The following is a 16,700-nucleotide window of genomic DNA, read 5'->3' on the forward strand; positions in this document are numbered from 1 at the left end:
CTTCCTTTCTTCCTTTCTTCCTTCCTTCCTTTCTTTCTTTCTTTCTTTCTTTCTTTCTTTCTTTCTTTCTTTCTTTCTTTCTTTCTTTTCTTTTCTTCCTTCCTTCCTTCCTTCCTACCTACCTACCTACCTACCTACCTACCTACCTACCTACCTATTAGTGTGACACAATAGGGTGCAAGAAAAATGCTAAAGGCTTCAGTTTTGAGGAGGGAAGTAATCTGGTAGGTAGGTAGATGTTAAAATTGAAGAATATATGAAAAAGTACACAAACATTTTGCCTGACAATCCCATTATTGTGAACCTACAGAAATACATTAGCATATAAAAGATTATTGTATTATATACAATGTAGTTGGGAATGGGTGAAAAAGCAAAATCAATTCTATAATCTATGTTTTAGATGGTAAATCAATTGTGGAAATCACACTATGAAATGTTACTTAGCTATCATTAGAAAAAATAAGATCACATAATTTGCAGTAGTGAAGGACAGAGAAATGTACTAGCACAATCTAATTTTCAAAAAGGTGAAAGCATATGAAATGTATGATATGAATACATTTACGTACACTTGTACAGGATAGAAAAAATAAGAGCTACAGGTTATTAACGTTAAGTTTTTGCTTGTTGTTTTGTCCTCTTGAGTCAAGGTCTCATGTCCCAGGCCAACTTATGAATTGCTATGTACTGAAGAATGATCCTGAATTCTTGATCCTCCTTCCCAAGTGCTGGGATTACAGGTATGAGCCACTAAAACCCACCAACACTGGCTATATTAAGGACCTAAAACTAAAGGAGGATAGGGGTACTAAGAGCAACAAACGAGGTTGGCAATATCACTCAGTTGGTATAGTTTCCTGGCATTCACAAGGAACTCAGTTTAATACCTAGAGTTGCATAAACTGTATATAACACTCTCTGTAATCCCAGTACTCAACAATGAAGGAAGGATTAGAAAAATCCAGGTCACCGTTGGCTACATAATGAATTTGCATGTGCCCACCCACCCACACGTCAAATTTGATTATTTCAAGAAGCTTCAACATAGCAGAAGAGTTCTATCAAGCAATGCTGTTATTGCACATTGGACTGTATTCCAACAAAACCTAAGATAATTCAGTTAAACCTAAGTGTAAGCAATATGCATCTGGGAAAGCACGATTTCCCACTCTTGCTCTTGTCCTCAGATCACAGAATATGAAGCAGAAGCAGTCGGCTCTCTCGGCCATCTCATCACTATCACACACACTGCTAATAAGCAGATGACTTTGCATGGGCAACTGGCATTTTACCTCTACTAAAAAGTATTCCTTAAGTGATTTTTTTAACAAAATTCTCATTAAATTATTACTTACACAAGGCCAAGAAAGTGTGCTTTGAATTCATCAACACCAAAACTCTTCTTAGCAAGTCCTTGTTCATGATATAGTTTTTTATGTGGTATGTGTGATGTTCCACACAAAATGTGAGTAACTCTAGAATTAAGGCAAGCAGCTGTGCTGTTTGATAATTATCTACGAAAGAAAGATATCTAGTGAGAATAAATATAATACACCTAAAGAGAATAAATACATTCTGTATCTTAGAGCAAAAGTACATTTTATATAATTTTAAAAAGGTACATATACATTATTACTTTTATATATGTAAGACTATTTAAAAAATTATTGGTTTTAAGGCTCTAGTGTAAAAAATGTAGTAACAGAAAGAAAAGCTCAATATAAATCTACAAATGTGATAATAAACTCTGTTACACTGACAATTTCCTAGCAACGTATTCTTAATTAATGGTATCACTGCAAACAGGAACAAATTCAGAAATGGCACAACAGAGAACAAAGGCCTCAAAGCTCTTACCTGAAGTGGCTCAATGAAACCTTTTAAATTTATTTGTGTGCATGTGCATGCGAGAGCTAGTATGGTTGCAGAGGACAGTCTTAGGAATGGGCTTTCTCCTACCACCTTTGGGGTCTGGGCACCACAAGACAGCCAATATGTAAGCTCCTCTACCAACTATGCTGCCCGGCAGTCCCAATACCATTTAACATCTTTAAGAAGCCATCTTTAAGAAAAACGTTATTTTTTGCTATTCAAGGAACAAACAAAAACGATTTCATGGAGATTTTTAGTAGTAGCCATCTTCAATTCATCAACTCATGCCATTCAGATCCCTGAAGCTACCTTTCTAGATGTTCTGCTTCATGAAATGACTGTACAAGAAACTTTAACATCTACCAAGAAATTAAGATAAACAATCATTTTATAATGATTTAGAAAAGAAACGCTACCCTGAGAGGAAATTCAGAATCACAGCCAAATAAAAAGTCAACACAATCAATCCCATCTAGTACAACCATTCGATTTAAACAGGAAGATTACACACTTAACATACTGCCCCTACCCCAATGTGTGCTCATGCCACACATGTGCAGGTGCCCATGAAGGCCAGATGAAGATGTGGGGCCCCTGGACAGGGTATTCCAGGTAGCTGTGAACTGTACAATGTGGGCACTAGAACAGAACTCTGTTTCTCTGGAAGAAAAGAGCCTCTGCAGTCCACGCACACATTTTATGGGTCTTGATTGCTTCCGGAAATAATGTAGTGTTCTTTTAATTAACAAAATGGCCTTCAAACACAAAATAAAACTCTGGCACTTCAAACAGTGTTTTTACCTCAAGAGCAAGAAAAGTCTTACTTGTTCCAAAGTAAGTTCTGTAATAGCCACAATACCAGAGGTAAAATTAGAACTAGTCTTTAACAATGAAATTTCTCCTATTTTTAAGTATATGTATATTTGTGTGTTTGTGCACATGATTGGAGGTGCCTTTGAAGGCCACAAGAGATTGTAGTTAATATTTTACAGATTAAATTACAGGCAGTTTGAGCTATGAAACAAGTGCTGGAAAGTGAACTCAGATCTTCTGCATAAAAGTAGAATGTGTTCTTAACTGCTGAGCCACCCACCTCTCTACCTCTGGAGAAGAATTAAAGGGTATTATTGTGCTTGGTGGGATTCTGTGGGGATCAAAGGATAATGTCTCCTTTCTACTTATTTGTGGGTTCTGGGGATGGAACACAGGTCTCCAGTCATCTTCCCAGGCACACACAAAAGACACTTTAAAACAGTAATCTGTACTGTTAACTGTATTGTTTCCCCCTTTCTATTGTAAAGTCTTTAATTCAGTCTCTCAACATTCTCCCATGGAATCTCTCTTAGAGGTTTCTTTCGTTTCTCCTGGGGCTTTGATAAGCTTGGGAGAAAGAATGCAATGCTAAATGCCCACAGCTTTAATATTATCAGTCCCATACCTTGAAAGCACATTCTAAAGAGAAGCAAATGGTAAAAGATGAAGGCTCACAGACAAGTACAGCACTGTGCTAAAGTGTGGATCCTAAGAGAGTATAGCTAATTACACCTAAAATATAAGAACTAGATTATCAAATTACAGATAATTTCTCAAAACAATGTCAAAACAACAAATTTACCAAGGAAATAATCTGTTTCTCGTCTTTTATAGTTGGAAAAACTTTCTTTCTTATAATAAAAGGGCAAGTCTATGCTTGGATGTTAAAAGTTCCTCTACACACATATACATACATACTAATTAAGAAAAACCTCACAATTTGTACTCATAAAATATGAATTTAAACTTACCAGGGCAAATTGTACTGGTTTTGTTAGATCCAAGCAAATGATCTTTAAAAGAAAAATTAAAATCAACTAGTTCAATAAATAATATTTTACATTTTCCTCATATTTCACAACATACAAGATTCTTAATCATAATTTCTTTTAAATTTCATAATAACCACTGAGCTGCCTTCTTTGGTTGAATATTATATATCTTTTACATAATTAGTTGCAGAGATTATTAAAATATAATAGTAGTGAGCTGGGCATAATGGTCCACACTTTTAATTCCAGCAGTCAGGAAACAGAGGTAGGTGGATCTCTGTGAGTTTGAGATCAGCCCGGTCTACAGAGTAAGTTCTAGGACAGGAACTACACAGAGAAACCCTACATCACAAATACCTGAGATAAAGACGATAGTAACAGTAAAAATAAAAGTGAGGTTAAAACCAGGTAAGACAGACACATATTTTACTTTCCTTTATTCAACATTAGCAACTAGCATATATTTCTGCATTGTTGTAAGGAACGTGGGGCCCCTTTGTTCCGTTTTGCCTGGCTAGCTTACACCCAAAATAACCACATAGAAACTGTATTAATTAAATTACTCTTTGGCCCATAAGCTCTAGCCTCTTACTGGCTAACTCTTACATCTTGATTTAACCCATTTTTAATAATCTGTATGTCATCATGAGGTCGTGGCTTACCGGGAAAGATTCACCATGTCAGACTTGGCAGCTTCATGGTGGCTCTCTCTGACTCTGCTTTTAAATGGGGTATGTCTATGTTGTAACTTTTATTAATTTCATAAACATGTCTTGACCAATTCCCCATCTCCTTTAGGACAGGAACTCATACGCCAGGCTAGCTAAAACTGGCTTTGAATTCCTAATCCTCTTGCCTCCACCTCTCAGTTTTGAAATTATAGGCCTATTGCAGCCATATCTAGCCACGGCGTCCTCTTAGTTGGGTTACTCTAATAAACCAAAAATTGCTGCCCAACTGGATCTAGACAGCTACTAATGCCTAAGCAGTTCTTTACTCACATTGCTTCAAAACTATCTTGTCTCCATTCCACTTTAATTCTAGAACTAGAACCTGCCATTAGTAAGTTATGAGCTTAACCAATGCAACAAATATGGAGAAGCAACAAAAAAATACATACTAGGAAGAAAATCCTTTTCCCACAAATTGGGCACTGACAGTTCTTACCAAGACAACCACAGACAAGGACAATCATGACTTCATATTGCACTTTAAATCTTTCAGTAATAACCCCTCTGCCATATAAAGCACCACATAATACTTTATGGCCATCATATGCAAACAGACAAGAGAACTTACCCTTCTCACACTTGTCTTCTGACGTATTGGTCAAAAGTGGAGCTGTGAGGACATGCATGCAATGGTTGTAGAAGAAATTTAAGAACTCACTCTTCTCAGTTTTCTGAAATAAAATGTTTAAAAGAACACTTTGCATTTAAGAAACATTTCAAGAATTAGCAGTGAAGGTTATATTTGAAGAACAATACTTTAAGATAATGTGAAAGACTCTCAAACTATCTAGAATCAAAGAAGCAAACTTACATATACTTGAAGTCTAATAATACATATTAGACATTAAAACAGTTAAAGTGAAAAAAAAAGTACAAACAGTTTTTCCATGGAAATTCAGAACAACTTTTAAAATTGAAGTGTGATAAAGACTAGATCCATCTGCTGAATACCATGGAGAGCACAACAAACAGCAAGGCATTGAGAACTTGAAAGCTATGAGCAATATGGTTTTTTAAATGTATTTTCATTCATGTGCATGTATATGTATGAGTACACACATTTATGTGGATTCCTGAATATGCCAGAAGGGGGGAGGGGACTGGATACCTTGGTAGTTGTAAACTACCTAACATGGGTGCAGGAAACTAAACTTTGTTCTGCAAGAAACCACATACTGTTACCTGCTGAGTCACCTTTCCAGCCCCTGGGATTATGATTGTAATGTTTAGGTGATTAAAAATAGGAGCTTGAGGACTGGCAAATGTACTTTGGTGCGTAAGCATTTGACTAGTATGTGCAGGGTCTTGAGTCCATTCCCCAAGTGTGTGGGGGTGGAGAGGCTGTGACACTCTACATTTCACTGCCTATCCAGATCTGAAGAACTACTGAAGCAATTTATCAGTCTAGAAAATATGAAATTCACATCTGTTCCTTAAAGACTAAAATTTAATTTAGAAGACAATCTCTAATTTCTATCACCATTGAGCCAACTAACTTACAACATTTTAAAAATAATGTACACTTTCTCTTTCTATAAGGGAATTTTATTAAGAAAAAATAATCTTTCATATTGAAATAACCACTATTAATATTCTGGAATCCTCCTTGAACCTTTCGTGATTTATGTAATTAAGAATCTGAGGGCTGGGTGGTTGGTGGTGATGTCCACCTTTATCGCAGTGCTTGGGAGGCAGAGACAGGCAGATCTCTGTAAATTAGAGGCCAGTCTGGTTTACAGAGCTGTAGGACAGGCAAGGCTACACAGAGAAACCCTGTCTTGAAAAACAAAGAACAAACAAATAAAACCCTTCAGTTTACATCAGTTTTCTTGCTTTTTAATTGTGATAAGACCACATAAAATAAAACGTTACCCTACTTTACTATCTTAAAACAGTCCAGTATTATTTAAAACTATTATTAAAATTATTAAATAGGAAAAACATATAACTCAATAAAAACAATAAAAAATTATTATTGTAAGATGGACATGGTGGCACATGCCTTTAATCCCAGCACTCAGGAGTCAGAGGCAGGCAGATCTCTGTAAATTCGAGGCCAACTTGGTCTACAGAGTAAGTTGCAGGACAGCCAGGGCTACACAGCTAAAACTCTGTCTTAAAAAACCAAAAACTCATTTATTTATTTATTAAACATTTATTTATTTATTTATTTATTTATTTATTTATTTATTTATTTATTATGTATACAACTTTCTGCCCCCATGTATGCCCACACGCCAGAGGAGGGCGCCAGATCTCATTACAGATGGTTTGGAGCCACCATGTGGTTGCTGGGAATTGAACTCAGGACCTCTGGAAGAGTAGACAGTGCTCTTAACCTCTGAGCCATCTCTCCAGCCCCCCAAAAACTTATTTAAAAATTACACTGTGCCCAAAGTTTAAATAAGTTATCATATAGAAGCCAAAGAACAAAAACTAAATTCCTAATCTAATTAATAATTCTGGGTCAGTGAGGGCTCAGCAGTAAAAAGCACTGCTGCCAATCATAACCAAACCTGAGTTTGATTCCTGGGTCCCTGTCATAGCAGCACAGACCTTATGCCTGCGAGTCATCCTTGGACCTCCACGATATACCCTTTACCCATAACAAATAAAGGAAAAAGCTAAAAGCAAAAAAGGAACTGAACAGACAACTACTAAAAATTAATACAGATACTTATCAAAATATTTGTTACTTCTAAAGATCTTACTACAAAACCATTTAAGACTATAAAGCCCAACACCCTTGACCTCAGTGTGAGTTCTTACATTAGTTGTAGCCAACATGTTCTCTGGATCAATTAGAGTACGAAGAAGTCCCATCAACTGAACTGCACCTCCTAGCTCAGGGTCAGTATCACAGATCATTTGTTCAATCACCACATTTATAAGAAGTATATCCTGGAAGAAAATATGTTTCCGTGAGACCTTGACATAAGATAAACATACCAACTGAAGGAATGAAATCACAACACAGAAAAAAAAAATCAAAGTATAGAATACTTTAAAGTTTTTTTTTTTTTTATTTCCCAAAGTTCTGAAAATATTTAGAGTGAATAGAGATAGATAGATAGACAGAGAGAGACAGACAGACAGACAGACAAAGACTGTCACCATTCTAGGTGTTAGCACTGGGTATAAATCAATAGGCTGATCAAACATAAATGAAGACAGAACATGTGACCCTAAAACTGATCATTTCAATCTTTAAATTGAAAACTCCTCATAGAAAAAGCACAAGCAGTAACTTAGCACACACCTTTTACAAGATCCGAGAACAGTGTCATAAAGTGACGTAGCATTAGGTTTACTGTCGCAAACTTTTGCATTCTTTGTATATGTTGTTTTTGCATGCATTGTATGTGTGTACAGAAGTCTAATGCTAATGTGCAGGATCTTCCTTTGTTTTGTTTTTTTTTTCCTGAGATACTCTCCGGAGTCCCTGGCTCTCCTGGAGTTCAGGCTGGTCTTGCCTGTCTCTGCCTCCAGAGCGCTGGAATTAAAGGTGTGTCCTATTATGCCATGCCCAACTTGTACACTACTTTTTGAGACAGGGTCTCTCACTGATTCACACAGACCTCCTGTTTTCATTAACCAGCTGTGAATTATAGGTGCTGGGTTTTCTCTCACATGGGTTCTGGGGACCCAAACTCTGGTCCTCATGCTTGTGTGACAAAGTACTTTACTGACTGAACCAACATTTTTTTTTTTAAGCACAGAAATCTTAAGCATTACAATAGGACAAAAAGCAATTGTCATGTTGAAGGAAAAGCACTCTGTCATCAAAAGTATACTCTAAACAACTTGTTATCAGGCCCTTTTGTTACTGCATGGACATTATACAGTTATTATAGTGGTTTGAGTAAAAATGGCCCCGCAAGCTCATGAATTTGAATATTTGGTCCCTAACTGGTAGAATTGTTTGGAAAGGTTTAAGAGGCGTGCTTTTATTGGAAGAGCTGTGTCACTGGAGATGGGTTTAAAGGCTTCAAAAGTCCATGTCATTCCCAATTAGCGCTCTCTGCCTTTTGCTTGTGATGTGAACTCTCAGCTACTGGTTCACTGCCTTCCCTGTCTGCCTGATGTCACACCCCATTGCCATGATGGTTATGGACTCACCCTCTAGAACTGAAAACACCAATAAACTTCCATAAGTTGTCTTGGTCACAGTGCTTTGTCACAGAAGTAGAAAAGTAACTAAGACAGTTAGTTATACAAACCTAGATGATGTACCTATAACACACTCCAGCTATAATGGTATAAATGGGTAACTCACTGCAGCTAGGCTTACACTAAACAAAACATCACAATTGAGAAGTGTATGAGACAAATACTAGGAAAACATTAAAGAGATGGAACTTGCTAAGTTGCTCAGGCTAATCTTGAACTCTGAGCTCAAACAATCTTCCAAGTAGCTAGGATTCTCCCTCTCTCTTTAAATACATGGCAGGCTTTTTAATTTTTTTTTTAAATTTTTTTAAAGATGGGGTCTCACTCTAGTGAGAAATAATTATGGAAGAAAGAAATAAAGAGACATGAATTCACAAACAGCTGGCAAAGAAGAACCAACTAAACCAGGCCACAGAAAATTAACTATTAAAAACTGGAGCACAATTCTCTACCAGGCTTGAACATTTGAAAACCAATGATTCTGATTTGTCACAGCATTAGAAACAGATTTAGGGGTCAGCAGGATGAAATAATAGGTAAAGGTGTTTGTTGCCAAGTCTGACAAACAACTGAGCCCAACCACTGGAAGCCACAAGGTGGAAAGAGAGCCAACTTTTGCAAGTCTCCTGGGCAAGTATGTTAGAAAAATTAGTTACTTCTCTGTTATCAATTAAACATAAACAAGAAAACATTGCTAATGAAAACTAATCAAATTTTGAAAGAGTTAAGAATTTTAAAAGCAAATTGTTTATGATTATTATGGTATAAGTTGAGATTTATGGTCATTTAAGATGAACACCTTTTAAGCATATAAGCTTCAAAGATAGACTGTTAATTTCAACAGAAATATTAATCCTTAAGTTATCTTCTATAAAGGCTGGCATTAAGAATATCACAGTGAGATAAAAATTATCTAGGGTTTAGCATCATTTGGTGTTCAGTAGACTATAGATTGATGGCTCAGCAATTAAAAGCAGGTCCTGCTCTTCCAAAGTAGCAGAGTTCAGTTCCCAGGACCCATGTCAGGCAGCTTAAAATTGCCTGTAACTCCAGCTCCAGGGTAATGGTTACCTTCTTCTGGTCTCCCCAAGCAATCTAAGTAAAACCGACAACACCTAATGTTCTCCAAACAAACAAGCACTCTAAAAACAACCAAACAAAGACAACTGCCAGAGTAACACACTTAATATAAAATGTTTCTGGGGGATGGTGTTTCAGACAGGATCTTGTTCTAACAGTATGTGAGAAGGTCTAGGCTGGCCTTGAACTTGTGGCAGCCCTTTTGTCTTGGCACCAAAAAGTGTTGAGATTATAGGTGTGAGACACCTTGCCCCCCCCCCACACCCCCAAATTATCTCTTTAACTATAGCAGCATCCCTAACTTTCTTTAAGGAACGGAAAGCGATGGTGACACATGTCTGCATCACAGCACCTGAGAGGCTGAGGCAGGAGGCTATGAATTCAAAGCTAGACCGATGCACATGCTAACTGTCTCAAAGCAAAAGCAGAGGGGCCAAGTTTGGCTTCCAACACAAAGGTTAGGTGGCAGACAACTGCTTGTGATTATAGATTCAAAGTATCTTATGACTTCTCCTGGGCCCCAGTGGCATCTGTGTGCATGTGCTTGACACACAAACACACAAATCTTAAAACAGAAAGCAGAAGAACAACAAAACAAAACAAACAACAAAACTAAGCCAAGAAACATTGTAAGCAACTAAGAAATACAAAAAGTAAAAATAAATATACATTAAGACTAAACATAAAACTAACAAAAATAATGTAGCTAGCTAGTCAATGGTGCACATGCCTTTAATGCTACGTAGAAGCAGGTAGATCTATAACTTCAGTTCATTTTGCTCATATTGCATAAATATTTTTATAGTAAGAAAACAATATTTCTCTTATTATTCAACTTTCAGTCCCATTTAAAAATAGGAACTGAGTAAGTGAAAACAAATTCTTAGTTATACAAGGTCATTACTTGGTCTGCACATCTAAAGGATTAAAATGTATTCCCACTAAAGATGGTTGTCCTTTGAACAGTAGTTCTCCTACTGCTTTGGTGGGCACATCTTGACTGTCAGGTTAGCAGTATAACACACTGGGTTTATGCCTGAATAAGACTGTTTGATGACTTTTCTTTCCAACTTCTGGCATGATGAAAACAGGGAGAAAGCTTATAGGTTAGTTCCAGTTTGATTTCTCTATCCTGCAATTATAGAGTGTGGGATTTTGGCAATATCATCTTATCATCTTGTTTTGGTGAGCAAGAGCAGTGATAGTAGCCTGTATTTGTTTAGGGAGCCTCAGGGGCCTCAATAACTCACAATTCATAGGGACGTATCCCTTCTCTCACACAGATTTTTATTTAATAGCCTCTGGTTTCTGAGGCACATTTAATTCTGTTCAAATGCTTTTTAAATTAAAATTTTAATTACCCTAAAAGACAAAAAATGCCTTCCATTACTACTATATAGTCTTAAATTTAAGATTATGGTTATGACTTCTTCGCAACAGTAAGCACTTTTCCATGGGTAACACAAAATTCAGCATCATTACTTACATCATCACTCTGCTGGGCTTCTTGCATCACAAATTCACGGACCATAGATGGACTAAACTCTACCAGATAAGAAAATATATCTGTAGCAGCTGATCTGACTTGCAAGTCATCCATGCCCTGATAAAAGTGAAGCTGGGTTAGAGACTGGTAACAAAGGTTAGTCTTGTATTCCCTCTTCTCTCTCAAATGCACAAATAAACTCTTAGAATTTCAGATTAACATTCAACTTCAATTTGCAGTATCTCTTCCCTCCCCAGATGAATGCATCCCCTCCTAATTTCTGGATTAAGACACCAAACTGAATTAAAATATACTCCCGCCTAAACTGTTATATTTGAGAGCAGCTCAGTATTTGTTTCTAATGGTTTTTACCATCTTAAAAGAAATATTCAGAGATTATACATAAGCATGAACAGAGAGCTGAGTGCACACTGGTAACCCACTGACACAGGCACACGTGTGGCATACATTCACATAAATACACATACATACAAAGAAAACAAAAAAATAATTTTTTAAATAAAAGACACACTTTAAAGAGAAGACTTAAAATTATCCTCATTTAGATTTTTTTATCTGAATGCCTACGAATCAAATACATGTAAATGAAAGCTGAGAATTATAACTCTTGGCTCAGTATGTTCTCACTCTACCAACTGGATTAAAAGTGAAGACAACTCATCCAATTCTATGAAGCACAGTGTCACTTAAGGAAAAACAAGTCTTAGAAAAACAAACACAAACACTGATGGCACAAATCATTCTTGTGGTGACTCAGGATCAGATGAATGACTAAATGTTAAGTCAGTACTATGCAAGTATTTTACCATCCAAAAAATAAATCTATGCCGGGCGGTGGTGGCGCACGCCTTTAATCCCAGCACTTGGGAGGCAGAGACAGGCAGATCTCTGTGAGTTCGAGGCCAGCCTGGTCTACAAGAGCTAGTGCCAGCACAGGCTCCAAAGCCACAGAGAAACCCTGTCTTGAAAAACAAACAAACAGGGGCTGGAGAGATGGCTCAGCGGTTAAGAGCATTGCCTGCTCTTCCAAAGGTCCTGAGTTCAATTCCCAGCAACCACATGGTGGCTCACAACCATCTGTAATGAGGTCTGGTGCCCTCTTCTGGCATTCACGCAGAAAGAATATTGTATACATAATAAATAAATAAATTTAAAAAAAAACAAAAAAAAAGAAAAACAAACAAACAAACAAATCTATCTATGACAAAATCACAACTTCAAAAGCACAAAAAGAAACCATAATTACCATCACAATTTCCAGAGCAGGAAGAATTCCCAATTTTGCCAAGGTTTTGAAAAAAGCATCCCTGTTCTGAGGTTGTAATGTCTGAGAAAATGCACAAAATTCCTTGAAGAAATTAACCTGTGAGGTTAAACATTAAAGTGAGAAGTCAATAACATGAAGATAAAACTGGGGATACTATACTGTAAGGTTAGCTCCAGAGTATGGAATTAATCCTTCTGAAGGACTTCATCTTTTTACACGTCCTGGTTCATTATATTAAAAGTTAGTGCGAGCATACTGGCTTATACTAGCTTCCTAAAACTCAGGAGGCAGGAGGATCAGGAATCTGAGGCCAATCTAGGCAACAGTTAAATAAATAAACCTTGTCTCTTTAAAAATAAAGCCCGGGGTGGACCAGATGACTCAGTGGGAGAGTCACTTGCTGTCAAGTCTGACAACTTGAGCCTGATTCCTGGAACCCACACAATAGAAAAAAAGCCAATCCCACATGTTGTCCTCTGACCTCCACTCATGCATGTGTGCACCACTCCCCAGTTGTAAAATATAAACAAGGGTGACACAGACATACGAGGGTGTACTCACAAACAAACCAACTCTAGCATCATATTAAAAATAAACCTAGCTTTACTTCTCAAACACTGATCTTCTCTAAACCTAATGTAAAAAAATGCCACAAATCTGATTACATTCAAAGAAGGCAAAGATCTAGTAAATAGCAATTGTTGATCTTCCCTCTAAAATAGTTACCTCTCAAAACAAAAGCAAAACTCCAAGGCTCCTAAAACCCCTTGATAGACACATTAACAAGTAAACATCTCTAAGGAACCAAATATTTATCATTCATTTATGTTAGTGTTTTCCTTTCATCTCTGTAGTTTTGTTTCTGCATCTCCATTATATAAACACCTACTACTATAACAAATGTCTATAGTTCTGTCATGCTATAAGGCATTTAAATTTCCTTGGGGAGGGTATCCGTGTGTGTGGGAATGACACAGATAATATCTTAAGAATTTCTGAAACATGTAAAAACAAGTTTTAGAAACTGAATAAATGACTTACCAATTCACGTCGTTTATCATCATCCGTAGCTTCATCTGTTAACTGTGCAAAGACTTCGGACAAAAACTTCTCATCTTCCTGCATGAAAAGAAATAACTGCTGTGAAATATTAGCAAAAGTATAGGTACATTATGTATGCCTCACACAAAGTATAGTAAAAAACAAACTGAAATTCAAAAGCATATTCATCATGAAACCTGAAGTTTGAGGAGAACTTCCGTGGAAGTTAACACAAGCTAGAGTCTCACTACACAAAGAGAACAAACAGGAACTCCAGACGCAGATCAGTCAATTAATTGACTTTCATTCTGATAGCTTTTCTAAATCAGTTTTTATTTAGTCTTAATTTAAACATAGCTCAAATAAATCTGAGGACCTCACTGTCAGCTCATATGTACCAGAAAAAAAGAACAAGACAGGCACAGGAGTGTGGCGGCAGGCAGGAAGTCTTCAACATGTGAGATCATACAGAGCGCTTTAATCTATAGCCAAGGATAAAATGACAAATCACTACGGTAACTGCACCCGATGACTAAGAGATATTAAAAATTTGTATGTCTAAAATGTAGAAAAGATATTTAAATTATAATTGTGCTTGTCTGAATAAAATGAAGCTATCAGATATTAAAGATGCATTTGAAACATGTCTTATATGAACCATACATTAACCAAGGATCTCAAAACTGCTTCGAAAATAAGGTGGAGAACTTAATTGAAGATATCCCTCACCGGTTAGAAAAGCACCAAGTATCAATGGGGAGTGCTAAAAGGCAAAGAGATAAAAAAGGGTCCTAAATGAGTGACTCAAGCTGGGCAGCAGTGGTGCACGCCTTTAATCCCAGCACTCCAAAGGCTGAGGCAGGTGGATCTCTGTGAGTTCGAAGCCAACCTGGTCTACAAAATGAGTTCCAGGACAGGCTCCAAAGCTACAGGGAAACCTGTCTTGAAAAGACAAAGAAGAGTGACTCAGAATGGTACTTCTTTATATATTCACTGACTCCTTTTAGACACTATGTATCATGGTTTGATACATTTAGAACAAACAAGGATGTTTCAAAACCCACCTCTATGAAACTTGATTTTAAGCGACTTGCTCTAAAAATAATATAAATGCAGTATCTGTAAATATGTATTTCCCCTGTTCACATCTTTTATAATTGTTTCTTTCCACAGATCTCCCACATTAAATTTTTATTCTTACTAGCTAAAGGTTTTTAAACTCTTTCTGAGTATTTTCAAAGGAGAACGTTCCAGAGTCTTGATAAGTGCATTTTCCCTTAAATTCTTTGCACGACTTGCCACTTATGGGGTGACAGCCAAACCACTGAAACTATTCATGAAAGCAATCTTAATGGTGTTCATCAGGAGCCTCTTCCCCTCCCCCAATTTACAGCATCATTTCTGTGACTTCTTTAAGCTAGGAAGCATTATGTTTCAGGGTATATGTTAGGAAGAAAGTGATTTACAATATAAAGCCTGTAGCTGGGATACTTTTTCCTAAATTCTTGCTTCTCTAAGTTGCAAAAGTAATCACTTTTGATCATTTTTTTTCCTTTTCTGTAAGCCTTAAAAGCTTTTGTTTTAATAAGACAACTATCACAGTACATGTAGCTACTTTTCTAGATAATGAAACACCTGGGGAGAGGTTCTAAATCAGGGCTGGGACAGAGCTCAGTGGGAGAGTTCTTTTCTAACCATGAGAATAATCCTTAGTGGTACAAACAAAAATAAGAACAAAACATCAGGTAGTTTAAAGTTCATTAACAATTTCACAAATTGCATCTTATGAATCATAAATAAATGAAAATTTCTTGGTTTGGTAGCACAAGCCATTAATCCCATCACTCAAGAAGGCAGAGACAAGAGGATCACTATGAGTCTGGCCTACATGGTGAGTTTCTAAACAGCCAAAGCTACTAGTGAGACCCAACCTTAAAAAATAAAAAATAAGTAAAATAAAATTCCTTTAAAGCTTTGCTTTATATCATAGATTTCACAAATAGAATTATAAAATATATGTAAAATGACAAATAAAATTTTGCAAATATTTATAGATTAGTTTACACAATTTATTTAAACTATTTTTGACAGTACTGGGAACTGGTAAGTAAGCATTCTCTACCACTGAACTGCATCTCGAGACATTATTTTTCAACTACAAAAAAATGTTATGATTTACTGTTGTAGATCTGGAAACCCTTAAGTCAAACAATCACTTAGATGCTATATTTGAGAATCTGACATCCTTTATATTAACTTCAGAGTATGGCCATATGTAGCACAATTAATAAAAACCCAGAGACAGATATTGGGGTTCAACCTGAAGAATAGAAAAGCAAAGCAGTCAGTCACTGGCTCTTACTTCTCCTCCTGTCTGAAAATGGTGATCCTGCCTCCAGAAATCCTCAGAATGAGACTGAGCCTGAAACCTGTCTCCTCCCATTTTATATTCCTCTGCTGGGATTAAAGGCGTGCATCACTACTGCCCAGATTCTATGGTAAACTAGTGTGGCTACTGGGATTAAAGGTGTGTGTCACCACTGCCTGGTCTGTATAGCTGATCAGTGTGACTGTTTTACTCTCGATCTTCAGACAAGCTTCATTAATTAAAATAAAAATGAAGTATCACTATAGCCACATTTTCAATTTCCTGATACTGATTTTTCTGTCTGTGTATAAAGCAGCATCCTGAAATGAATAGTAGGTCACACAATTGAAATCACAGTGCTCAGGAAAAATGAGGAAAATCCTGAGTTCAAAGTCAGCCAAATAAAATTATATATATAAAAAAAAAACCCAACAAAACACCACATCCCATTTGCTATAAAAGGAACCTAATATGCTATTTAACTTTCCTTATGCCCTTTACTGAGGAATAATGAACAATTGGTAGGTAGGACCAAGAGTGGTGTACATGCATGTAATTCCAGGAACTGGGAGTCACTCTCAGCTACACTGTTAAGCTGAAGGCTAGCCTGGGTTTCATCAGTGGGAAACTCCTACAAGCTGCCCTCAAATATGCCCCTCCCCATAGTATAGCACACATGCACATACACAATAAATGTAATAAAAAAGCACCTTATACTAAAACTTAAAAATCTTAAAAAATAAAAACCACAAGACAGTCATGCTTTCTATGTTTAATAGAACATTTAAACAAAGTAAATCATTATTACCAGCTTAAATTATTAGCAACACAACACCTTGAAAATAGAACTGTGAAA

The 16,700-nt window shown here is 36.6% G+C and overlaps 1 protein-coding gene across 3 annotated transcripts in view; it reads right to left on the bottom strand.

Moving 5' to 3' along the window:
- The window catches only part of Ppp4r3b (protein phosphatase 4 regulatory subunit 3B), a 57,701-nt gene that overhangs the window by 18,284 nt on the left and 22,717 nt on the right, over positions 1–16,700 (bottom strand). For all 3 annotated transcript variants that reach the window (XM_005367719.3, XM_026789564.1, XM_026789565.1), the window contains 7 exons: positions 13,477–13,554; positions 12,415–12,531; positions 11,148–11,264; positions 7,181–7,312; positions 4,980–5,082; positions 3,660–3,701; positions 1,359–1,517 (listed from right to left, as the gene is read on the bottom strand). In XM_005367719.3, the coding sequence (XP_005367776.1) occupies positions 1,359–1,517; positions 3,660–3,701; positions 4,980–5,082; positions 7,181–7,312; positions 11,148–11,264; positions 12,415–12,531; positions 13,477–13,554 (748 nt within the window). The remainder of the gene's footprint in view (positions 1–1,358; positions 1,518–3,659; positions 3,702–4,979; positions 5,083–7,180; positions 7,313–11,147; positions 11,265–12,414; positions 12,532–13,476; positions 13,555–16,700) is intronic.

This window comes from Microtus ochrogaster, unplaced genomic scaffold (assembly GCF_000317375.1).
Source record: "Microtus ochrogaster isolate Prairie Vole_2 unplaced genomic scaffold, MicOch1.0 UNK22, whole genome shotgun sequence".
Lineage (NCBI taxonomy): Eukaryota > Metazoa > Chordata > Mammalia > Rodentia > Cricetidae > Microtus > Microtus ochrogaster.